General features: G+C 40.9%; 1 protein-coding gene across 6 annotated transcripts in view; it reads left to right on the top strand.

The window, feature by feature from the left end:
• Positions 1-1,040: 1,040 nt before the first annotated feature.
• ttll10 (tubulin tyrosine ligase-like family, member 10) overlaps positions 1,041-27,040 on the top strand; it is a 35,559-nt gene continuing 9,559 nt past the window's right edge. For 3 of the 6 annotated variants that reach the window (XM_004570973.4, XM_004570972.4, XM_076878800.1), the window contains exon 1: positions 14,987-15,301. In XM_004570973.4, the coding sequence (XP_004571030.2) occupies positions 15,278-15,301 (24 nt within the window). In that variant the 5' untranslated portion in view covers positions 14,987-15,277. Of the gene's footprint in view, positions 1,245-14,986; positions 15,302-23,641; positions 24,047-27,040 lie in introns of those variants that run through there. The other 3 variants (XM_076878799.1, XM_004570974.2, XM_012924591.3) reach the window with 2 other exon arrangements.

Here is a 27,040-nt window from a genome sequence, read left to right as displayed (position 1 = left end):
TCATACATTTTAAAGCTTGTTCTACCGATAAAGGCCACGGGGAGGCCATTCATACCTCGCCAAAGTAATTAAGTAATCTATAAACAATAAAATGAGAGAAAAGTTCTTGTCTTTTCTTCTTCTTTACTAAAGCAGACTTTCTTTGACATGTGTACACTCTGAGACATACTGTCGAAATTTCACTTCTTTGTCTTACATTACGACATCTCAGGATTAAACGTGTGTAGTTAAACTTTACATGGACAGAAAGCGAGGTATCACTGGTCTGGCCCACTAAAGTCCAAAGTGGACTGACTGTACATAGCCTGTGATTTAAATGGAGAGTGACATCGCCACTCTAAAGAAACTTTAAACTGGATTAGCAGCTTGATAAAACAGCCAGTGTCTGTAGTACCTGAGCTCTGTGTGTGAAGGAGTTTTGGGGAAAAATAGCAAAGTGCAAATCAGGATCTTTTTCTGCACTGAAATATGTTGACAGATAAATCAACGTATATTCTATTCTTCTGCCTCTGATCAACAAACAGGCTCTAAGTTGAAAGGCAGCCTTAAACAAGAATATTTTAAACTTTGCATTGAAAATGTTCTGTAACGAGTTCCCTCTGTGAGGGAACTGAAAGCACACTGATATAAAGGTTTTCGTTATAGCTTGGCCTACAGCATTGCCCAGAACAAGTCTTCTCCTCAGGATACCTCCCATATACTTTATGGCTTCTTAGGGGAAAAAAGCCATAGATGAAAGCTAAAAATACTACTGTATATTTGGAAGAAAAAAGGGGAGTCTTGGGTGAGTGTGTGTGATAACCCAGGCGGTTGGCCCTCTGTGTGTCCGACTGCCTCCCATTCACTGAGGGTAATTAGAAAATCCTCAGGGCAGGAACTGCTCGGCTGTGTGTGTATGTGCCAGAGCGCCACTGAGTGTGTTTAGCTTATGCACAAGCAGGCTGAGGCCCAATACTGTACCAGGCAAAGGTTTCCACCGGATCGCTCTTGCATAACTCAGTGAGTGATAACACCGGTGCATTCCTCTCAACACACATCACCAGCTGCCAGCATCTTTTCCTCAGTTTTTCCCAGTTCACATTTTAAATGCACTTGGTCTCAGAGCACCGGGTGAACAGGAGAGTGTGAGGTTCTAGAGGAGATGTGAGTTACGGGGACACGTTTGCAGATTCACCTCTCGGCCTGCTTTGAAGGAAAGGAGAGACTGGGTGGTCATCCAGGCCAGAGATTATGCTCATCCACAGGTAGGTCAGGTGGGGTCAAAGCTGCAGGACTTCCCACATCTATTGAGTGTCTTTACTTTCCAACCTTATGAGAAACACATTGTGGAAAAGGAGAAGGGAGGGTTTTTCTTATTGGATATGCACCGACAGGAGCTTTGATGGCAGTGTTTAGTCGTATTTAATCCTAAAATGTCAAGGTGGAGTTAGCTCGTGGGGTGCGTTTGCTAAATTTCAGCTGTTTTATGGTGCCTACTCTTGGCTAAATTTCAGTATGTTGATTCAGAGGCTCCTTAATGCCAGTGTCTTCCTGAATGATCGCAGATTAGATAGCATAAACACACTGCCATGAACAGAGCGCCGGCCATAAAACAGCAGCATCATACGGGATGAGTGTATACACTCTGACCGCCAAAATACAGCCCTTACCTTCACTTCCTCAGCCGATGAACAGCTGGTCTCCATGGCACCTGCTCCTCCACAGGTTCTCATGCATTGTATTGCACCTAGCTGCCTCTTTTCTGATTGGCCGTAAGGATTATATGAACCCAGTTGCCTGCCGTCTGGAAACTGTAGTGTTTACAGAGCGGCGCCCGAATCCACAGGGTGTGTTTGGCGTTGTAAAAGCTGTGGCTGAGGAAGCCTTTGTGCTGAATATGTTAATGTGTAGCCTCTTACTATGACAGGCTGGTGCAGCAGAGAGGCCGAGGTAATGTTTAGGCCTGTGGACTTTGACACGCATGTTTTCATGTGCTGATGATTTACTCGCATAGCCAGCTCTATGAATTAAATCTGAGGACAGACTTGGGAGTCAACTGAGATCGAAGCTGGAGTGGTTTTCCAGAATCCTACCTCCTTTTTATCAAATCCTGTGCTTCACATATATACTCTATATGATTAGCTATATAATTATCTAATTCAAGTGCAGCTTTTAGCAGCAGAAAACATTCATCATTCAGTGTAACACTTTTTTGCTTTATGTAGAAAGGAAGGTGTAGCTTACTATTTGATGTTCAATTTTGTTTTATAATCACAACAGTCGCCTTTTTATTGTAAAGACACAACAATAATAGAGAAATAAAAACTCAACCATCACATGACCCTGCGAGCGAACACTTGGCAACAGTGGAAAGCAAAAACTCCCTTTTAACAGCAGAAACCTCCAACAGGGGAGGGGCAGCTGGTTGGCTGTGAGGGAGGGAGACGGGACAAAAGATGTGCACTGGTAGAGAGCAAGAGATTAATATCCATCCGTCTGGACAGGTCACCACACAGGGCAGTTTAATAATAACTAATGATTAAATACAGAGTGGTGTTTAAACACATAGTAAGTGAAAAAGGTGAGTGAAGTCAGTGCATCATGGGAAGTCCCCAGCATCATAGGCCTACTATGTAACTATGGGAGGGTTCAGGGTCACCTGATCCAGTCCTAACTGCAAGGTTTATTAAAACAGTAAAGTTTTAAGATTAATCTTAAAAGTAGAGATAGTGTCTGTCTCCTGAATCCAAACTGGAAGCTCGGTCTACAGAAGAGGGGCCTGAAAGCTCAAGGCTCTGCTCCCCATTCTACTTTTAAATATCCGAGACCCACAAGTAAGCCAGGAGTCCGAGACTGAAGTTCTCTGCTGTCCACTATGTAGGATATATGCTCTATATGTCCAGTCCCTGTCAGTTCTCTCGCTGCAGCATTTGCTCAGCAATGAGTGTTGGCGTGTTTTTAATAAGCGATACTGTAAATGCACAAAGGGATCTATTCAGTTCAGGGGGAAATCTGTTTCCTTTCACATAAACATTCAACAGCTCTTACACCACTTACAGTTGCGGAACCTGAACTCTGTTTGCATGAGGAACAAAAGCTTTTTCCTGCATTGATCCGATATGCAGTGTGCTCACAGCGAGCCACAGCACGAGTTCCTTAATGAAGTGTGAGTTTGTGTTTAGAATAGCTGCAGATTAGCTGAAGATGGCTCACTCTTGAGCTTATTTTAAAAATCTCTTAGCCCTCGGCCCCTTGTTTTAAAGTTTGAGTGGAAAGGTTGAATTTCTCGGTATCTCCCTATTCCCCTCCCTTACCGCTTAGGTCAGATGTATATTTTGGCAGCGATGTTCAGGATTTCAAAGAGCAGCAAAGAGATTTAAGCTATAAATTTCACTTAATTGCATCCATTTTATATGGCTCGGCAGTAATTTACTGGCAACAGACAGTGATGAGAGACAAAGCCTTTATGATGAGTTCCTAGTCAAGTCAAACAGATTCGTAGTATGTGTAATAGCAAAACACTGTAAAAGTAGTTCAGAGGTAAGTTACAGTACAGTGTGTACAGTTAGTTTTCTCTTTTATTACCAGAGTTTAATGTTTAGACGACTCTTCGTGTGATTCTGAAAGAAAGAAATCACACTGAGAAGCGTTTGGGTCTGATCTGGGCTTTATTTGGTATCTACGACCCTCTAAAAGGCTGTACCTGCCAGATGTGATCCAAATGCCACAAAACCCCTAACATCTGGATCCTTTCGATATGTTGAAGCAGCCAGACCTACCGTGTTAGTGTCAAGACCAAGTATGGCCCATACAAACTGCAAATATGGGCCACATGGGGGCTGACCGTTATTTCCTATCTGGGATGGAGGTAGTGTCACCTGTTTGCGACTGAGAGTGATGACCTAAAAAGGCAGACTAGTTTTAGAAGTAGTAAACAGGTGATGCGGGAAGCCGGGGCTGTTTCTGAGAAGTGTGACTGTGCTGCCTTGGCACTGAGCTGTTTCAGGCTTGATGTGGACTTTAAAGCTTTTTTTTATACTTTTAAGCAGGTTTCATTTCAGTTGCTTCCGGCTGCTTTTGGTCACTTCGCAATATCTGCTGCAGTGTGGGTGGTTTTTGTTTTCGCCCTCGGCCCTGACACATGGAGGAAGTGGAGGGTGCATATGGGGTTGAGGGCTGTGTTTCTTGGTAACTGGTCCCAGTGGGACGCTTCCTGATGGCGTCTTCACCTGAACCCTGCTTCCCTGGAGAGCTTCCAAATCACAAACACATCTTGCATCATTTGCAAAACCTGCGATTACTGTCCCCCCCTCCTCAAAGCAGACAGTGTGGGAGAGATCAGTTATTACTTAACATGCAAAGAACAAAAGAATAAACAAAAAATGCACTGTACATGTCAAGTATTTTTAGCAACATTGAGACACAAGTTTGCAAAAGTTATAGTGTCAACATAAAATGAAAAAGTACTGGACTTAATCCTTTAAGCGGACCAATACTGGTCCATGAGTCGTTTGGTACTGGGCTGCAAGAGTTGAGGCTCGGGTGTGAAATTTATGGTTTTCAGGGTTTTTATCAGTTTTATCATTTTTTTTATTTATTTATTTTTATCATTTTTATCGTTAACTCGGTTTCCCTGGGTCTTTTCCCGTGTGTTATGAATAAATCTTCTTCCTTTTTTTTGGTACCAATACTGGTTTTATTTTGTTGTATTTATCCGCCACACCTTAAAGGCCGTTCCGTGAAAATATTGTTGGACATAAACCGGTCCGTGGCGCAATAAAGGTTGGGGGCCGCTGCTTTAACCCAGTTTACCAAAAAACGTTGTAGACACTGTGTTTTCTTTCAGTGTGTGATGTGTGGCCGTCCTCAGGGCACAAAGGCTGAAATGAACCTTCAGAAATGAATTTCCCATATTTTTTGACCTGTCGTGACAGTTCATACCATGTTACAGTGACTAGGCTCAGCTTTTAGAGCGTCAGTGATTCTCTGAGCTTTTTATTTAAAGTGATGATAAGAGTTAAGAATGCTACACTTGAATGAAAAAGGCTTCAAACAAAAAAAATGGCAGACTAACACACGATACATTTACTGTTCATATGATGTTTGGAGTGTGTTTATCTTATTTTTTATTTTTATCTTTTTGTCATGGAGGCAGGCTCTTTGGGTATTATATCAAACCCTTAATCATTTTAAATTCAACATTTTTTAAATTGTATCAGAATTACACACAGATCTTTTCCTTCATTGTGAATACAGACTTTGTTTCTGCTGAACTCTGTTACTGAAGGTTTGAAGATCCATACATAATTCACACTGTAAAACTGGCACAGCTCCTGCCCTCCCACTCCCTTCCCATATTTCATGGAACATGTTTTGGGTCTAAAAACACTGGTAAAATCTAGAAATAAGAGTTGTAATTCTAAAATTTTAAAAAAGGGCAGACTGTGAGAATCGATCAGTCGTTGCAGGGGTTTTTTCAGGCTAGTCCCTGAATATCTTTGCAGCTGAAAAAAGTTTCAGTATAAAAGACACCACTGGGAACTGCTTTCTATCTTTGCAAGGCTCTTTTAGCATTCTTCCAATCAGCCCCAAACCCTCCTGTCCCAAATGTTTCATGCTACAGGACATGATAAAGAAATTCTCTGAGAGTGCTGAAGTGCGTGTCAGCAAACACCATCCTTTGAAGACAAACTCTGCCACTCTAGCAGTAACAATGACTTCCATTGAGCAGCAAGCAATGCCTGCCAATTGTATCAATACTGGGACTGGAGGCGACCTTTTATGTTTGCAGACATTCAAAACTATGACTACTTCCTGTATGGTGTGTAAGAATCAGACAAAGATCACAAAGTTTTCTCTTAAAATATAATCTTTGGAATTTGTCCGTTTGGTCTCGGTCGTTCCGGTGTGGTAGAAATGCAAACAGGTCTACACAAGAAGGACTTTTAGTTCCTGATTTAGTTTCAGTTAATATTCACTTCCTGGGGACTTCTGGTTAAAACAGACTTGTGATTTATTTACAAAGCACCGAGTAGACCTACTTCCAGTTTACATTTATCTGTCAGCCTCCCTTTGGTTCGCCTGGTCTCAGAGTTAAAAATGAATGGTGATGCTGTTACGACACCAGACATTATCTATGGCTAATTAAAAGCAGTTTTGAACTTGTGTTTATCATAAATATAACTTTGATTGATGAACCTTTGATAATCAGCTGTATGTGCTGTCCAAGCATGATTTTCCTTTCAGAATAATCTCTGCCCCAAAGACTCAAAGGCCTGTGCAATGGGCACTCAGCTCCTGTTCATGTTGTCATGCCTGAATGAAACTGACATGCACATAAGCTAAAGCAGATATCTCATCCTTGAAAAATCTTTATTGCCTTCATTCAAATGCTTTAGTAAACGCATTATACAGTGAGCTAATTACATGAGATCAAATGGAAAGTCTTTTGGAAGAAACGGACAGGTGTGTTTGGAGATGGTACGCTCTCCTAGCACCTCATAATGCCGTCCAACTGAACACACAGAAATCCTTTAAAGACTGACAATGCCAGTTTTGGATGTGAAGAAGGCAAGGCTGACAAGCTTTTTAAAGCACGACACAATGAATGATGACCTTCAGGTCACCATTTACGCTCATTTCCTAAACAAACTCCAGCGTCTGGACGGCGAATGACTGAAATTTGAGCCAGCCGGCTGCTCTGCAGGTGTGTTTGACTGGCAACAAGAGTCAAACTTTAGCGTGTGAGTGTCTATACATGCAGTTTTAGGATGGATAAGAATCCATTCAGATGACATTGAACTTGACTTTAAGAAGATGTGCTTCTCATGTACCACTGAGGTCTGACTTAATTTATTATCATTAACTTTGCAGTTAATGATTTGTAATGGATGCTTTTTTCAAAAAATAATGTGGTAATACATTTTACCACAAATTAAAATGCAATTAATTAAAATGAGATGACGCATCACACTTACAGTTTTACATCCCTTTTATTATTAGCATAATGTTCTTGGCTGCCCCATGATATTTACTATTAATATCTATCATTACAACATCATCATTTCTACAATTTCTGTAAAAACTAGTTCACTATTTAGCGATACTGAGTTGAAATGTTACCATGTGGAGGGGAAAACGACAGCTGTATGTTACGTAATGTGGTCAGAGTGTGAGATAGGTGATGGTTGTAGGCCAGAGGGGTATACCATGAAGGAAGTTCATGCTGTCTTTGTGTTTGCTGGCTTAAAAAAAAAATCTAAAACCCCAAGTGGAGATAACAGGTATTATTACAGTGGTTTTCTATTTTCTCTGTTGAGCTGTGCTTTCTGCTTTAGGCTACAAGCTCGTCATGTGACCCTTCTTCACAGAAAATGAAGCCTGTGAGAGCCGCCTAGTCCAATCAGAGATGTTTTCAGATGATAATAATGAAATGGTGATAAGAACATAAAAAACCCACAACAGTAAGATTCAGCAGTGTTGTGAGAGAGAGATTCATGCTGCAGAAAATCATTAATCTGGTGATCTAGGGCAGAGACTGGACAAATTTCAATTTTTAGTTTGAGTTAATATATTTATTTTAACAAGCACGTCCTTAGGAATAATGCTTATGCTTAAACTGGATACTTTTAAACATTAAATGTTACTGTCCCACAGAATAATAAATGAAACATACTCTAGTTTCTCTATTGTGTTTCTAGCAGCTACAATTCCAGCAGCGTAAAACAGGTTTAGCAGCAGATTAGAAGTACAAAAACACTGATGCAGTTTCTACTTCAGCAATTTTACATTTACATCTTCACACCTGGGCTTCTTCATTTATGACGCTAGTAAGGCACGACTTAACAAACTCCACATATAAAACGTATTCCCTCAGCAGAAAATCTATATTGTGCTCAAAACATGCTGCAAACAGAAGAATCAGTTAAAACGCGGCACTTCCAGACGATTGTTTCATCAACCGAAGCTCTAAACCTGCTCCCAACCAGGTTATGTGTTCAGCATAAGTTGCCATGGTGATTTAGCCAAGTAAAAAGCGAGCCACTTTCGTAATACAGAGCAATCTGACTTTAAGCTCAACATAGCTCACTAACCCATTCATCTTGCTTGGTAGTAAGTACACCCCTCAGTTGCCAGTGTGTGTATGTGTGTGTGTTTATTTACTTTTTTTAATATGACAATTTTACTTTTCCAACCTTTGTGTCGACCATATTTAGAGCACATTAACATTCAACAGTGGGTATATTTATGTGGATTATGGTCATGTATGAATTCTGAATATTACTCCATTTATCTCTGTGCGTGTCGTGGATGTCAAGTTGATCACAGCAGCAGTTTGGAGCCAAACAGTTGTGTTGTGAAATAGTAATAATTAGTATGCCTCGCTCCGCTCCCCTATAGCAATATGGCCCATTGGAGATTATGGGATACAACCGTGCCATCCATACACACCTTCCCACACCAAATCCTTTGGGGCCAATTACCTGCTGCTGGTGGCAGGCGGCAAGTCAGAGCACGGCTGTGGCTGCTAGACTGCTTGTGTGCATGCTGCTCCCTTGGTGATTCTCAGGCTTTGTGAAAAGAAGTGAGACTTGTTGTTTCTTGCAACAACAGGGCAAATGCAAAAGTACAATATAGAGTTAAAAACACTGTGATGTACAAAAAGAACTGCAAGAACAACAATGACACCAACAAAAGCTGTATTCCATATTTCTGTTATCTGCTCTGAGCGAGTGAGGTGGTTTTTCTGCCCTGGCAGACAGGGAGCTAATTGGCGAGAGACTCGGTAGAACTCAGTGGCTGAGTGCTGAACAGTGTAATGAGGGACCTTTAAACATCACACCTGGGCTAAGTCCTCCAATTTCTTCTAAGACAACGTAAATCTCTATAATTATCTCGTAGTCACCTGAGCAGAAGGGCAGGAGAAGCGGACAGGTGGATAAAACAATAGAAAAGACCGAACAATCATTTAGTGCGTACTGAGCGATTAAAGGCCTCCAATTTAAGAGACCTGTGAGAACAGCAGCTTTCACAACAACTACTATACCCCTGACTTTTCACTTTAACATGGAAAGATTGGTATTCATTATTCATAACTGATGAATATGTTATAAGACACAGCATACTGCATTGTTCAGATCAGTTTCACAGGTGACTCTATACAGTACAAGGTGTCTATTTACTTCAAGACATGCACACATACACCTTTATTAAAACTACTCCATTTAGGTCCATCTGCACGTGCACAGTATCGAAACAGTTGTCAGACAAGCTATATTTGATACGTGTAAAAGCTTTGGTGGGTCTCTGAATACCCAAAATATCCCAAACAGGCCTTATTTAAAATGATACATGGCTGATACATGCCCTGTCAGGCCGTCTATCATTTCCTTCGATGATCACATTGCAAAAATTTTGTAAATTTTAGACATTCATGCTATTTCCTAAAACGTGCATGCTGCAAAGACAATTATAACAATTATACATTTACATGTAGAAGCTTGACATACTATATGCATGTCTCAACCTTTTAGGAGCACATGTGTGAAACGTTCACCACTGAAGCTGTTTTTTCCATATCAGATTTTAGTACCTAGACTCGCCAGTAGGGTTGCCAACCGTCCCTTAAAATACGGAATCGTCCCGTATTTCGAAACAAAAGTACACGTCCCGTATTGAGCTAATAAGGGACGCACTTTGTCCCGTAATACAGTGAGAATCAAAAGTAGTCTATAAATGTTTATGGAATTAACACTTTGTTTGAAAACATAATTCCCAGCCCCTCTCCTGCTTTGTGACCAATGAGCTGACAGCACACTTATGACAATTCGAGTATGACAATTCAGATTACCACTCATCTCATTGGTCGAGGAAAGGTCGCTTGCGGAGAAAATACCGGAAGACAACAGATGACCACAACAAGAAGCATGGCCAACAGGGGAACAAACGCCGACTCTGCGGTGCAAGTCTCGGATGACAGTACACCTAAAGCTGGGCAGACACTGTGCGATTTTTTTCAGTCACGTTATTCAGCTCCTGCTCAAACTGCACGATTGACTCGCAGGGGTTAGAAGTTCATAGGTCACGATGTACTCTCACACTATACCGCCCGATGCTCTGATGCGACCTGAGTGCTCACACTGTGCCTCCATAACATGAAGGTTATAACAGAAAATCTGTCGCTCTCTCTGTCTTTCACTCACACAGACACACCACCACCATCAACTTTGCTAAATTGCTAATGAAAAACATTGATCAGGCAGCTGTGAATGAGCAGCAGTGTAAATCCAACTATTTTCACGGTTGTTGTGGTCGTGATAATTTTGTGATGCCACATCGAAAAGGCTCGGATGAGCTTTCCAAAGTTCTACAAGTTGTGCCTCCATCGCTTGTGTCCAGATCACACGCTGCACAGCTGTGCTGCTCCGTCTTTTTCACCGACGTTTACGTTTGCGCGTGAGCAGTGTGAGCGCCTGTGGTGACACCCTCACGAGCGATTGATGATCGGGAGCTGGTCGTGAGGTGTTAATCACTTCTCGTTACCCCACGTATACTACACGACGCACGATGAAGGCCAAAATCGGTCCGATCACTCAAAAATCGGCTCAAAATGGGCCAAAAATCGCACAGTGTGAGCCCAGCATTAGAGCAGCAATGTTTGTTCCCCTCAGAGAAAGGGAAGAATGGGAAAAGGAAAACACCTGGCTGGAAAACGTTAATATGGGCATGTGCAGTGAATATCAGCGCTATGTGGCCAGAAGTAATACATAGATGAATAATGATGATGAGTTATGATGCGTAATCATGGGAACAAGCGGGTTTACAAACAGGAGCAGCTGATTAGCATTAGAAAAGCTGAAATAATACCTCAACTGAAGCCAATTGTACTAAATGCACTAAATGTGCACTGTTACAAGAATATTTTTCTTTCTATTGTTTTCTATTATTTTAAGTTAAGCAGGACAGAGTGCTTTTAAAGAAAGATTTACTTATATTCTCAAAAGTTAAGCATGACAGGCTTCTGTTTAAGAAAGAGACCTGTTTTACTGTGTTAATGTTGTCATTTTGAGCTAAAAATAAATGGCTAAATGATCATTTGTTTCACATGTGTTCATATCACAAAGAATAGAATATGCATCTACTTAAATCAACTTCAAGTCAAATGGTTAAAAAAATAATTTCACACACAAAAAAAGAGCTAGAAAATTCACCACACTGGGAAGGGTGAAGACAACTGGGTCGCCCGGCCCTGGCCACGAGGTGTCCCTTATTTATTTTTCAGGGAGTTGGCAACCCTACTCGCCAGACACCTTATTAGTTGCACCTAGTCCTGGGTTTGACCTCCCTTTTGCTTTGATTCTAAGTGGCACCAGTTCAACAGGGTACTGGAAACATTTTGGTCCATCCATGATGCAAATCACCTGCACCACCACATCCCAAGTGTGCTTTAATGGATTGGGATCTGGTAACCATGGAGGCCATTTGAGTACAGTGAGCTAATCACGATGCTGAAGAAACTAATTTGAGAGGATTTTACTTTTTTGACATGTCAGCCATCAGAGGATGGGTACTATGATCATAAAGGGATGGACATAATCAGCCACAGCACTTGTGGAGCCTGTGGTGTTTAAAGAGTACTAAGGACCCAAGGTGTGCCAAGAAAATATCCTACACCATTACACCACCAACAGCAGCATAAACTGTTGATAGAAGGCATGATGGATGCTTTCAGTGTGTGTTTATCAGCCTTAGCTGACAGGAGTGGCACCTGTTGAGGCCTTCTGCTGCTATAGCTCAAGATCTGGTGTCTTGTACATTCAGAGAAGCAGCTCTCGTGCCTTGGTTGTAATGAGTGGTTATTTGAGTTGTAGCTTTACTTCTATCAGCTAGAAGTAATCAGGTCGTTCTCTTCTGATCTTTGGCATCAAAAAGGCATTTTTCCCAGAGAACTGCTGCTCAATGGATATTTTCTCTTTTTTGGCCAATTCACTGTAAAACCTAGAGATGATTATGTGTGCAAATCCCAGCAGATCTGCAGGTTAAGAAATGCCCAAGCAGCTGTTCTGGCACCATCAACCGAACCACGTTCAGAGTCTTGGTTTGAACTTCAGCACTGTCTTGATGATGTCTACGTGCCTAAAAGCACTCAGCTACAGCCATGTAATTGGCTTAATAGACATTTGCATTAACCAGCAATAGAACAGGTAATGAAATGCTTTCAGAGCGTATATAGACTAATCAGGAGATTTATCATAAACTCTTTGACTGTTTCTGGCATATTTTTATCCTTTATTCTCATTGGAATGTAAGCAATTCACTTACCGAGACTTTGCAAACAAAAATCCAAGTAGAAAATTTTTGCTAATTGTTATTTGTGTAATTTGTTGAAGCTAACAATGATCAGTGTAAAACAGTGAAAAAATCCTTAACCCTTTGAGGGCTAGATTCTGAAAAGAAAATGCTCCCTTAAATAAATACCTTAATTTTAATTTTAATTTTTTGGTGGGCTGTGCATGTGTGTGTGTGTGTGTGTGTGTGTGTAAGGCCCGAAGCTACAGATGTGGTTATGTGGGAATATTTGGGGGTGGGGGGGGTAAACACACTTTATTGAACTGGGTTTTAAAGGGCGGAGTGTGCCACAAAGGTCACCTGTTCAGTGCACTATGATTTTTCGGTTGGCTAAAGATCATATAAACAGAAATATAGTCTACTTTTGAGGCCTGGGGGGAGATACATGTCCAGCTTTGCGAGTCACCTTGGATACAAAATGCAGGTTAATGAAGGGCAACATGGAAACTGTCAGTGACAGCACAGGATAAAATGAAACAAGCGTGAGTCATTATTTTCCTTTTCTTAGTTAACAAGTTCTAGTGTGATCCACATGTTTGGCTGTCAGGTTCCTATAAACGCAAACAAGGATACAACCAAGTACACGGGGCAGCAGTGTATCAGGTATCAGTAAACATATAAGACCTAAAGCATTTAAAGCGAAGTCATGGAAAAATCATGAGTCAGAGAACAAACTTCCCATGCGAATAGAAAAAGTATCCTAACGTATCGGTCACTGCCCGGAAAGGATTCTCGACAGGAAAAGTATTCGCTCTATTTGTTGTCATTTTCCAGACGTAGTTTACACCTGCCTTTAGGTGTTAGTTTGTAGGCCTTTTGTTTAAACACACACACACACACACACACACACACACACACACACACACACACACACACACACACACACACACACACACACATTCATTTTTCTATACTGTAAAGAAACATTAAGTCATTTTTACTGATTAGCTTAATCCCCTTGTGAAGTCCTTAAGTCATAGTAATTCATTTTATTTATAACAACAACAACAACAGTCACCTCACGGAGCTTTGCAATAACTTCAACAATGCAGAGAAAACCACAACAATCAGACCCCTATTAGCAAGCACTTGGCAACACTGGTAAGAAAAGCTCCCTTTTAGCAGATAGAAAGCTCTGGCATAACTAGAATATGTCTGTGTCCCGCTTCCAACTACCTACAGAGTGACTCCGAATTGTAGAGGGTTGTAACTTCAAAACTTATATCGCTTTTGCAGTTTTGAATTTAAGCATGCATGTAAGCATTTGCCTCTTTGTGCTTGTTGTACATCTGAAGCTGTTGGGTCACTGCTGGTGATGGATGTCTTTACATCCCGTCTTGCGTGACCGGCTGCCCAGATAGCCATCAGTAGCCAAATAAGCTCAGGTCAGGCCCTTGTCCTGTCCCTGCCTCATTTGGTATGCAAATGAAAAGCCTAAACAAAGCAAACCTTTCAGAGCAGAGCAATTTACAAACTGCTTCCTTTGAAGAGACTGAGGTCCGCTCAAGGTTGATGGTGTCAAAAGGAAAAAAGTGAATAAACTACTTTTAATGCTTAAGCCCACCCTATGTAACTATTACCAAGTGTGGTGGTCAGCTAAAGCAGTAAACTGTTAACAGGCTGAACATTGAGCTTTGCCATAACCATCCCTAACCTAATGGTTAAACTGAAAGACTTGTGGATAATAAATTATTTTATTCTAGTTTCCTTCCCTAATGTCTATTTGCGATGTGTTTTATAGATTCAAACAATCGCCTTTATTCCATCTTTTTCAATGTAGTTCTGCTGCAACCTCTGCCACGCCCCTACTGAAACAGGATATGGTTCTGGCATTGTGCTCATTGTTGAGTCTAATCCCGATAATTACACCTCAAGACCGAAAGTGACCTTACCCAGCATCCAGCCAAGCCCTGACCAGGTTTGGATAATACCCCTCTTTGCCCTTAAGGGCCAAGGGCCCCAACAGGCCCCTTGTCGTTGCTCCCCCGTTTCACACAACTCAAACTGACCACAGAGTGCTGGTGTTTCCTTCTCAGTATGTCTTACTCACCTGTACTTTGTACACCTGTCCTTTCCCGGTGAAACTCAGACGGGTTATTGTTGGGGCAAAAAAGGTGTGTGGACACAAAGAGAGCCCGGGGGAAGTTATGAGAGCAAAGGGCAGGCATTTCAGGTTATGGTGGGCTTATGCCTCTAGGAAGCAGGTAAAAGTTTGCGCTTGACATAATACCTTAAAGATACATGTTTTCGAATACTTGACCCCCAATAGTTTTTCTGGCTTGATGATTTATTTTCCCTGAGCAGGATGGGTGTGTTTGGCAGTTGGGAAGTAATAAGTTGTAATAAGAACATAGGAGGTCGTTTCCACAGAGGCTTGAGCTGACATCATAAAAACATACACACACACACACAACAAGGTACCTGGGGGCCGATGGGGAGGGTGGAGGTGAGCAAACCGGTGAGGTGGGATGGGTGGGGTATTCGTCTTTAAGACCATTGGCTAAAGGCAGCGCGGGGGACGCACCTGCAAGCGGCAGAGCCCAAGGAGATTGGCTGCAACCTGAAAATTACACCTGTGGGGGGAAAGAGGAGGAGGGGAGGTCATGCTACATGTAAACCAAGCCCTTTACAAATTCAGCCTCTGTCTTCTTGAGGAGCTTAAACGCTTCACACCGCCGATGAGGGCTCACGGAAAAAAACAAGTTTTGCTCTGGCAGCAGGATGATGACTGACGCGCTTCGAAATGGTTGGCTGTGTTCCGGGGTTTGGCTTGTCTTATGACTCTACGCCTGCATCTACGTGACGAGGACAGCTTTTTTTCCCCCTTAACTTTCTAATCACCGTCCAGAGGTCGACTGTCCTTCAGCGTGAGCAGGACCGCGAAAGACTAGCCAACAGGGCGTCAGGAGCCCGCATACAATGATGCCTCTTGTCTGGGGTTTCTGGATCGATGACCACACCTGGGAACGACTGGGTAAATTCACAAATGCGATCCCCTCTTTGTCTTCATTCTCCATCTTTAAAGTTTGTGCTGTTGTCATTACCTGTTGCTCAGCGGTTAGAACTTTAAGGACAATCGGTAGATGGCTAAGAGCAGGAAATGTACGACAAACAAATTAGGTCATCGCGTGAAGCCCTCGGCAGTTGCGTGCTGATATAGGAGGGTCCAGATAGTTTCAATGGGGAGCGAAAATAATGTGTATCAAATTTCAGCTCCATTTAAGCAGAGAGAAAGAAGAGGAAACAATAGAGGCTAACGCTCATTCCTAAACTGGATAGACCAGTTGGGGCAGGTAAAGGCAAACTGCCAGACTTGTCAAAGGATATGAAGCTAGACGCTGATTCCTTCTTTTACAGACTTAAACATGCTTAACGAGGAGACAACCACGACACTACGGTATGAAACATCTTCAAATCCATAGCATGACAGTAGTAGCCGATTATTTAACAAACATTTCTGTTAATTTCAGCGAAAATTCATATCAACTTAATTAGTAACTTTTTTTCCTTCAACCTGTTGAACTGTAAATCCGTTGATGACATTATCCAGCCTTTTCCCCTCGCGTTTAACCTACGGGTTTTCTCTTTTGGCTTTTCAACTTTGACTCAACACTGCCCGTTTCAGATGTGGAAGTGAGTCAGACAGACGTAAAATGTCTGCTCATCCGTTTTCCGTACCTTTGAGGTTTAGTACAAGTTAAGACAGGAGTTGGAATTATCAGAGCAGAGCATTTTCACAAGATAGAAGGTATACATTTAGTTTCCTAGGCTGCTATTAACATGCTTTCAAGCAGCGGCGGACTGTGGAAGTCCGAAACGGAGAAGGGAAAATGGAGGGAAAATGTCGACTGCTTACTGTACAGCGACAACTGCAGAGCGAGGTGGAAGGTTGTGATTGGTGGAAAGTGAAACATTTGTTCATTTCTTTCATACAGTAGAATAGCTGCGAGTCACATGAGTGCCAGTTGCCCTGCTGGTGTATTGCAACAGGGCGGGAAGTACTGAATAGAATTTCAGTGGGGTGACATTTAATCACCAGCAAGCCAGAAAAAAGTGGCAGATACTTATTTTACATTGTTTGCTCATGTTTGAGGCACAGGTCTGACCTGAAAGGGAAGTGTAAGTCTTATCGCCTCATGGGGTGAGAGGTTAAATTCAAGCTGCAATACGATTGCAGGGTGAATGACACTGCATTAAGGGTCAGGACTATTTAAGGAAACTCGGTGCTAGGCTAGGCTAGTACTTTTTTTCTTTTTTTTAAACCAAGGAAAAATTACATCATCAATAAATACTTTCTGAATTAAAGTTAAAAACAAAAAAATTCCACTTTTGGGATTAAACACAAATTTTCTACTTGGATTTTTGTTTGTTTTGGGATTAAACACTTAATCAGGAGTAATGCTATCTCCCACCAGGGACCTGGCACCATGTTAAAAAGCAATTATTTAACTTTTTTCATATTCATAACTTAGCTAATAAAGCTGTATTCCAGGGGGAGGAGCTTAAAAAGTCTGGTAGGAAAAGCTTAAATCTCGTTTTTTGGTAGTCAAATTTTTTTTGAATATTTTAGTCAAAATGGGGGAGGTGAAGTGACGAGGGCGAGACTGGGCTGGCCAAAGGAGCGACAGTTTTAAAAAAGACAAAAGTATACCTAGTCCATCACAGTGTGCACATTTAAAATCATTAGCAAGCAACTTGAGTGGCACACGGATGATAAGCAGTATCGTAGCCTAAATGTCACCACGCAGCTCCTCAGTAGTCTGAAGGGCCAATTAGGTGGCACTGAGATAAGGTCTGGAGTTAAATAAGGTTTTGGGTTTCCCTGCCATTGTTTTCTCACAAAGACAGCAACTATTGATTAAGGCCCAGGCCAGTTTACCTATCAGGTTGTTCACTTCACAGCAGAGTCGCATTCCAGCAGAGAGGGCAGAGTTACCTGAGCACGCCTCACTTCCAACAGGCAAAAAGCGTGGTTAGCCGCGAGCACAGCTAACTCCCACGGCGCAGAGCACAATGGGAGAAAAGCTTTGCGATACGTTGACATAAGCTGGAGCAGAAGAGGAAGTATATGGACAAACGCGGGGCAAACAGAGAGGACGTAGGAGCTGGTTAGATATTTGAATACTGACACACGACATGCTCTGCTTTAATAAGGTACTGTTATTTTCACAGCTTGTTTCTACCAGCTTCAAATTTCTAGGCTAATCTTTGTTTCACCTCTTTCTTTTTCTCTCATGCTCTTGTCTTTCTCAGAGGGCCTGCAGCACTGGTTTATAATGCTGATGATTAACTAAATAGTCTGGGAGAGCAGGTCTGCTTGGCTTTCTCATTTCATGGGGCCTGCCTGACCGGGAGGAAGACGGAGTGTTCTCAGGCAGCGGGCTGGAAACTCAAGATCTTTTTTCTTTCTTCTTCAGCTCCATCCCTCTAAACGTGCTCACTTTACTTTGGTTTTGTTGCATTCTTTCCTTGGGGTACTTTTCATGACGGTAAGGTTACAGGTGCATTCTCAGCTTCCTTCCCCCGAACTTTTCACTCCCTTATACTCTTTTCTTCTCCCTCCCCCCTCTGTACTCTACTTTAGCGTTGCTTTAAGGATGACTGTGAAGCTGCTCTTGCCAAAAATGCCTCAAAATTAGTTGCTTTTAAAAGGACAAAGATTTAAAATCGAAGGTTTAGTCTTTAATTAATTATTTTTTTGTAGGTAAAAGTGTACTCGCAGCACGTATTATTAGAGAATAATGATGTACACTCAAATTTCAGTATAGGGTGTGAAGATTTCACGCTTTATACCTGTGAATGATCCACGTTATTCAGTAAAGGAGGGCTGTTTCAGTGACCTTCTGCATACACAGCACTGGTCAGGTCGGGCTGAGCAGCATTCCATCAACCTTTCATCACTCGGCAAACACAAAGACAACGGCCCGAAAGGTCCGCCAGTGGAAAAGAGAAAAAAAGAGGTTTTCCTTTCTTTAAATTCATTAAACATCTGTTGAAACAGCTCTCTTACCACGCTGCTTTAATCGAACGAGAATAGTATGTTACAACCTAAAACAAACAGCAAGGATACAGTGTGACGTTGGTGAGAGAGAGCTTCCCGAGGGCTAACATGCCTTTGAGGCTGAGGGATGTGCGCAACTTGTAGTGTTTGAAATTAGTAACTGCCATGTATTGTGTGAAAAGCAGCCTTCCCAACCTTGCCGTGCCATAGATTTAGACTAGTCAGAACAGGTTTTGGCAATCATTAACAACCACTGTGGCCCAGTCTTCTGTGACAGCAAGTTTAAGCTAAATACCCCAACCACAACAAGGGCTCAGCAGTAACACAGCAGAGAGGTCGTCTGTAGATATGGACTTCCCCCTGCTACCATTTCCTGTACTATTTTCAGCAATGTATGGCTGTTTGGTGGGCTCTGTGGTGGTTAAGTTCAGAAGTTTAGTGGAGCTGAAAAGTTGCATATTTTTACGTGTCTTTGAGCTAAATTCTTAACATTTAATGTGATAAAGTTGAATTTCCCTGGTTTTTTTTGTTCTTTTCTTCTTCTTCTTTTTTTTTTTTAGAGAAAACTTTTTAAGATTTCCATTTATTGAAGGTTAATGAATGAATGATGACCTCACGAACTTTAGGCGGTGTCAGACGTGTTTTGGGTGATTATCTCCATCTTACGAGGCAGCATTGGATATCATCACTTTCTCTAATACTGCCTGGTAATGATGATGATAGCCACCTGCCGACTACAATCATATCAACCGCTCTATCATTGTTTGGTGGCAACTTGCTCCCATTCTGGGCCCTGTGGATCAGCTCAAATGCTTGAGCAGTGACAGAAATGGCTCTCAGGATCCATCTTACCTGACAGTGCTGGACTGTACTACTGTTGTTCTAACACTGTCTGGTAACGATGTTTTCTGGGTGACTGCGTGGTCTCCGGTATGTAAATGACAAATATTGTGAAGGGCAGCTGAACTCTTCGAGGCATTTTGATGTGGTCGCTGAAGGGCACATTTCACAAAGCCAGCTGCTCGGTGTGCTCACATTTTACTCGCATGTCGATTCCAGGTAAAGTTTACAGTCTTTTGTTTACAGTAGACTTGCGTTGCCTCAGGGATCGAATTCTGTCTGATTCCAGCGAACTAGTATAGTTCTTAGGGTTTTCCCTAATATATTCTTGTGAGAGCAAGTAGATCTCTAATACAGTAAGTCCTGAAAGTCAGCTCTTTAACTTATCTCCCAACCTCCCTTTTAAAAAAAAAACGTTAATGGCAACCCCACCCCAAGTTAAAGAATAGCAGTCAGTTGATGGTTCCACCGGTCCTGCAGGGCCTCATTTCCTTGTTCCCTCCCCTGAACAGTGTTGGTCTTTGTGCTGTATGGCAGCGATTGGTCCACCTAGCCCTACCTGCGTGGCACATCCTGGAACTGACACACGAGCTCACCTGAGAGTGCCTTGCTGCATAAAAAAACCCAACACAGCTATAGAGTCATTTATAGACTATAGCCTTTTCCCAGCTTTCCAAGGCTTGTCTACCAGGAATTTTAAGCAGATATAAAACTGACTTCCTATAATACATTGGAAGTTTAACTTCCAATTAATTTCTGTGCTGTTGACTTAGAACAGAGGAGATTAAATACACCGTTTTACACAATGAACACTTTCCATCATCGGGATAGACGTGAATGTCATGGGTAAAGTCTTCAAACAGACGTCAGAAACAAAAGCAAATAATAGACATGAAGCAAGCAGAAACCTAGTGTTTGCAGAAGGAGGGAGAATTACCCCACAAATATTGAGCCACACCTTTATTTGCTCATCTAGCTCCATTATCTAAGCCACAGAAACATGGAATTGTATTTTGTCCCTCCAGTTATCCCCCTTTTCTCTGGATTTCATCATTTAATTTGCGTTAATGCAAAAATGTAGCCAAACCGGAAAACAAAAAGTCAAGCTAGCCAAGCGTAGTTTGCTTTTTTTCTCCCCTTGGTCTGTTTACCTGTGGCTTTGACTCTTTCTGCATGCTTGGCAAAGTAAAATGGAAAAAATGACTTAAGGTACAATGTAGTGTTAACAGAATCTATGATCGCAGCAAAAGAGGAACTGCTCATTTCAGCCTGTTTCTGCAACACTGTTCTCTTCCCTCCAGCTTTCATCTTCCTCTTTGCACAGGTGAAAGCTCAGAAGTCATCCTTCCAGCCTGTTGATAGGCGTCTTACCAGACATGGTTAGATGTAATTATTGGTGTCTAATACTGTCTGGTAATGCCGTCCATTAAATGGCATTACCTTCTGCTCTCTTACTTCCTATTCTCACACTCTCGTGCATCTGACTCTCAGCGTATTGACAAAGGGCAATCCAGGGAAGCACATCAGCATATTAACAGTAGTGGCAGATGGGGCTGAGTGATGACTATGGAACTATGATCCATGCGCTGGAAGATGGTTTGATTTTTTGGTGGTTTCTTCCATGTGCCTTGAGTCAAAGTTTCTCAATTGAGCAGCAGTTCAAGATAAGGTTGGACTTTTAGGGGTCTTTGTGCTGTAATCCTGTTTCTGACAGGAATGTTAATGTGAATATGATGTAAAAAAGAAAAAAAGGATTAGAAATTGTGTAACGTTTCTGTTGAAAGATCGGCGTTCTTACTCTTACCGCAATAACTAAATTCCTTTTGGGAACTTGGATTTTCTCCAGCTACAGAAGAACAATGCGCACAGTTTTCAAAACTCTCACACACACTCTGTACATAGAAACTGTATCTAATGTGGTATGTTGTAAAGAAAAAAATCATTTAAATAAAGATGGATAATAATGAAAATGTTCCTTTTGTTTGCTTGTTTTTTTTCTCTCGTGAAAAGTGACTTTCAGAATAATTTTTAACCATTTACCGCAGATTTCCAGGGCCCTGGCTCTTTGCTGCAGTTTCTCTGGTAATTGTGAACTGTTCCCCCGGCCACACCGGAATGCCGAGCCCCAGTCAGGTGTGGATCAGGTTACCGCTGAACAGAGCTTCTTTTTAAATGCCTCAATTTACCCATGAGGTCTCCCCCCCACTATCAGCTAAGCCTTCATTGTGTCCCGCTCTATAGCAGCACAGAGACTAGCTTGGTAAAACTGCCAGGGTACCGGCCGACTTAACATTCAGTCAGTATAGGCAGTGATTAAAATCATAACTTATGGTTTTTATCAGTGAGAACGCAAACACAAAAAAACATTTAATATGACGTACCTCGGGCCTCTGTGGAATGAGTTGGTCAGTTCCTTTTTATGCGTCAGTGTGTGTTTATGTGTTTGACAAACACTAAAGGTAAAATTAAGAAAAGCTAAATGTAAGGGGAATGTGTTTATTCAGTAACCAATAACCTGTTAATTTTAGCATTTAGTTTATTTTAGCAGCAATGTTTTCTTTTTCAGCGCCTGTTTAATCATTCATTAGTCAAAGCTTTATTTTAAATTGCTACACTGCTTGTTTTTCATTATGAAGGATTTTTTGTGAGGAAAGGTTTTTGAAAGGTTTAGTATTTAACAGGTTAAATACAGCATCAAATCTTAAAGCTCAGCCAACATGATCAGCAGGTTCTCCTTTCACTCTGATCAAACACACAATGGTATCTGTTTAACAACTTAGGGGGAACAACAAAGAAAAATTATGCTGAGTCATTGTGTGCACGCACCTTTAAAATAGTATCCTGTGTTTCCTACTGTAAATGACACATTACAGTGAGGTTTTTTTTTAATATATGGCCTTCAGTTCAATAAATAAATAATACTCTATTTATTTCAGGGCTGGAAAGATCACAGAAGTAAATACAATTACCAATCAATTCAGTATTTTTGACACTGCAATTTTCAAATGTCATATGCAAAGGTGTTATTTATTAGTTCTTTTCAAAATGTTTGTTGTGAAAAAGCCCTTTTGTGGCGGTGCATACTTACAGGGCATCAAAGTAATATGGTCTAAGTATTATTTGTGGTGTTGCAGTGAAGGTATATGAAGAATTAAACTGTGTAAATCCTATGAATGGTAAAGTAGAAATTGCTGTAAAATATTGTTGCATTAATGCTCCTAAACATTACCAATATGCTTTTTTTAAATGATGGGGACACAAACAAATCAAGAGTGTGACATTTCTATGTGAGCTGGTAAACTAATATGAAAGGAAGCACAATTTTGAAATGACTATCTTTTTAAACCATTATGACAGCGTATGTATGCTCCACCTACATATCATTTTGTCCCTCCACAAGCTGCAAGTGTTTTAGCTCTTAGCTTATTGGTGGTTTAGACTGAACTTAAAGACACGGAGTTAAAATGTGTCAGAAATAATTAATTTAAGACTTTAAGTACAATTACTGCTGTAGTCAGCTCCTCCCTTTGTGACGTCTCACCGCTGAATCACATTACTAACTGGCGGAGGGCCTGTAAAGAATTCCTGCGCTGGTCTGTGCATGCTTACTGCAGTCAAACCAGATTCCTGTATTAGTGTTGGCTGTGGATGAGAAGTCTAGACTCACTTAGCTGGGTTATCCACTGGAGTGGAACAGGAGCACAACGGCAGCTAAACGGCTGTGACATACCCGCACGTGCTGACGCACAGTAAGAGTAAAAAGCTGGCACACTCGAGTGTATCAAGGTGTGGAGCTGATTACAGGTTTTGGTAGAAGCATTGCTAGATTATAGGAAATATCTTATTTAATCCATGTGAGAAATACTCGCTTTCACTGTTTTTGTTTTTATCAGCAACAAGCTGCAATTTGTGAGCAAATGCCTTCATTAGAAACACTGAGGAGTATCTTTTCATCTATCTATTTCATAAACTATACAATCTTTGTTTGGTTAATTCTAAAACGCATTAAAGACAGGATAATCGTAGCTTTTACAAAGATTCGATTCATAATTTAGCAGCAATGTAATCAGTCTTTTACTGTCAGGTCAGCGTTTGAAGAACGCAGATAAAGACATATAAGATGTGACAGACTTATCACACACCGTACATACCTGCATGGAGTTTGCAGGTCCATAGAAGGTAAATAACTAACACAAAATAGCTTTAACTTCGTTACTTACTCAGGATATCTCTGACAGGACATCTCTGACACTGCTTTTTTGTTTTTCCTATCATTGAGAAACACAAAATGTTGAGTGTGTGATTAAATGATGTATGATATACCTTAATTTTTTTTAATTATTATTATTGAGCACATTGTCATTTTACTTCGAAAGCTGATGAAAAATAATTTTCTACCTCCTCTTATTCAAAAGTTAAGTAGCTATTTAGCATGCAAACATTAGTATTGGTCTGCTCGACCATAAAATATTCTTTGTTATTAAGAACAAATCAAACTTACATAATTTGGATACTGCTGCAGGGCAAATTCACAAAATACACTGCTGTGAACACACATATTTTACTTAGCTAGCTAACAACTTTTAGCTAACTTAGTTTAACATGGAGGAACATAATAAATACTACAGGAGCACGCCATAACATAGTCAAGTTGTACAGAAGCTATCAGAAGCTCTGGTAGTTACAGGTTGTCTGCTGGACAAAGAAAAGCGCCTGGTGTCAGTTAACGTTAAGCTTCTGAAGTCATCTGAAAGCCTGACAGCTAATATGTACAACTGTTAGTGCTGCAGTAAACATTAAACTTGCGCCTCCTGTGGGCAAGAAAGTAATTACAGCAACAGCTCAGAAGAAAGGAAAGTCGGACCGTAACGAGAAGCGGTAAGTTTGTAGGTGGAAATTTTGGCAGTTTCAGGTGTGGAAGCTTATTTTTGCCACAACACCACTACCGTATACGTAGAGATGGTCTACAGCTGATCAGCATGCAGAACACAGCTGTAATAATTTTTTAATTTTTTTTTAGAAAAAGCATGCAAAATTTAAAAAAAAAATCTGTGAAACTGTGAGGCCACGAAAGGTGAACCGCGTTATAGCGAGAGAACACTGTATTTTCTAAAGATTTGGAGGTGGATATTTTTGAATTTACTTCCAAGTTGAAATTTTGAGATACCGAACAAAACTTTAAAGCAGCAACCAAAAATTGTACCCAAGCTTCCATAATTTGCACATTAAAAAAATAAAACACTCACAGTGAAACTATCTGTATGTTAGCCTATAGCAGCAGCTGTTTGTTTGTTTGTCACTTTTTTCTCAGACTGTTGATAAAGTCTGACTCGCACAGATATGCTTTAACCCCCAAAACATTGCAAAAATAATTGTTAAGGTTTACTTAATAATAAATAGTTCATGACGCTAATGTTAGCTTGTTCAGTTATAGCTAGAAGATTTAATTTCTTAATGTTGGGTTTTAATAATCAAATCTTTTAAATGTCATAAACCAAGTAACATTAGTTGGTAGCCTCTCAGCTAGATTTTCGTTTTCACAACGTGGCAGAATTTAGATTCAAATATACCAAATGAATGAATCTAGCTGCTTAAACTAGAAGTTGCTGTTCTTTAGTTTTTGCTAGTAGCAACAAAGTGAAATATAAAAGGATAACATAACAAGTACTGTCATGTTCTTGTCAAAGATTTTTGTTTTTATTTATGAGTCATTTTCCATTTAAAAATCAAGCGGTGTCCTCCTGTGTCTTCTCATAGCTTTAAAGGGTGTAACCAACACAATTAACAATTTTTTATACCTTATGTTTCCGAACTTGGAATTCTTTGGAGATTCCTTCTAAATCTCTAAACAAGGCACTCTGGAACTGCATGCACAGTAACTTAGGTCTGATGCATATGACAGGAGAGCTAATTAAGTTTTAAAACTTTTACTTTGAAATGATCAAAATTACATTGTTACATTGTTGCACTGCTTCACTGAGTGAATGGGTTAAATGCAGAGAGGAATTTCCCCACAGGGATCAATAAAGTATACATTATTATTATTATAAATAAAAAAAACTGTATGCTCTCATGCCTAATGCAGCTCTCCACCTCACTCCGCTGCACATGACATCACTCACCATAGTAAAGGGAACAACAACCAGTCAAATACACATATTCTTATCATCCTACATTTTGATCTTCTTATGTAAGAGGTAGGACTGAATCATCAAGTTTGTACAAAATTGTATTGTGACTCTTACACTTATAGCACTCTTACTTACTAACAAGTAAAAGCAATATAGGCAACACGTGTTCATGCTTGTTAGACGGCTGTTTCAGAACAAAGGACAAAATGTACATTTCCACTTGCACATTTTCCCATATCATTGTTATTCTCTGTGAAATTCGATGTCTTTCTGTTTCCGTGTTGTACTTGTCACCAGAGGGAACAAGTAGATATCGACCCTGGGAACGCAGTGTCGCCCCTCGATACTACAGCCCCCTGTGCTCTGCTGCTGTAATCCTGTAAGGAAACCATGAATAGCAGCAGCGAGCGCGAGAGACCCTATTCAGACAAGCTTTTCTTTGCATCGTAACTCAACTCCATTTCTTCCGCTATAACACCTTGACAAGGAGAATCCCTCTAAATAATGGGTTGTGTGGGGACACCATTGCTGCAGGGTGCATCCCTGTAATTGCGGCGCACTTCCTGGTTTGAGTCAGTTGAGATGACATGGGAATAGGTGAGCCTTCAAAGAAACACAAAACTTAAGTTGTCACTGCCCCAAGATAGGACAGTCACTAAGAGTCACACACACCTAACGATATATTCCTGTATTTTAAATTCACTAACTCACTGTCTTTCTGGCATATTCTATCTGATGTGTTTTTTTTTCTTACAATAAGGCCCAGGAGTATGAGTATCAGTGGGGCACCACCCACAGAAAGTTAAACTACCTTAATGGAAAGAAAAAGAAAGGAAAAGTAAAAAGTGTCATATTTCCCACACCCTTTACTAACAAATGGAGGTCAAAGGAAAGATATGAATTCAGGTATAAATAATGAAAGACAGGATTAAAAAAAAGGGATGGTGACATTAAATACACAAGTTTATTCACTAAAATTCATATATGAGCACACACACAGACACACAAATGTACACAGTCTCTTAGCAGATGGTGAACCATGAGGTTGTAAAACAAGCCTGTTCTCTTTGTCCACCTACGCAGCACTTTGCACAGTGTGTCTATCAGATGGCGGCTCTTTATCAAGGTGTGGCTCACACTGGCTCCACACAAAGCTCTGTTAAACAAGAATATGGGAGGCCTCCTTGTAACAACTGGGGTGTTGTGGCTGGACTAGTTTTATTGCCAAGCAGCTCCCTCTTATAGCTAGTATTTTGCACTTGGGCATTTACACTTTTACAGCCATATGTGTATAAATAACTCAACTGATCAGACTGGCAACTTCCTTCTTTTACATTTGATTTATCACAGAGGATAATTGTGATGCAAAAAAACAAACCAGATCAATAGAGCCAAAATCACGCTGACTCACAGTTTGGTTGTCCTTTTATCAGGTTACAGATGGTAAGTCAAACCAAACTTGATGTATGCTCTAAAAGGCACAATACTTTGGTCCATATGGCTGCTCACAGTGTGCTTATGTTGCTCGTGGTTGCCCCTCTGTATGTGTAATTATATGGTTGCATGTGTGCTGGGTCTAAAAGGTACCCACCCCTGTCAATTATCAGGTTGTTTGGAGGAAGAGAGAAGATTATGCATAATTGCCAGCCATAGCTGGGCCTGGGTGTTTCCCCCAGAGTCAAATCACTGAGACAGAAGGTGATTAGTGGATTTGCCATGCGAGCAGACTAATGCTATGTTG

Source organism: Maylandia zebra, linkage group LG20 (assembly GCF_041146795.1).
Source record: "Maylandia zebra isolate NMK-2024a linkage group LG20, Mzebra_GT3a, whole genome shotgun sequence".
Taxonomy (NCBI): domain Eukaryota; kingdom Metazoa; phylum Chordata; class Actinopteri; order Cichliformes; family Cichlidae; genus Maylandia; species Maylandia zebra.
Note: the sequence above shows the minus strand (reverse complement) of the source record. Positions and strands in the feature narration are given on the sequence as shown.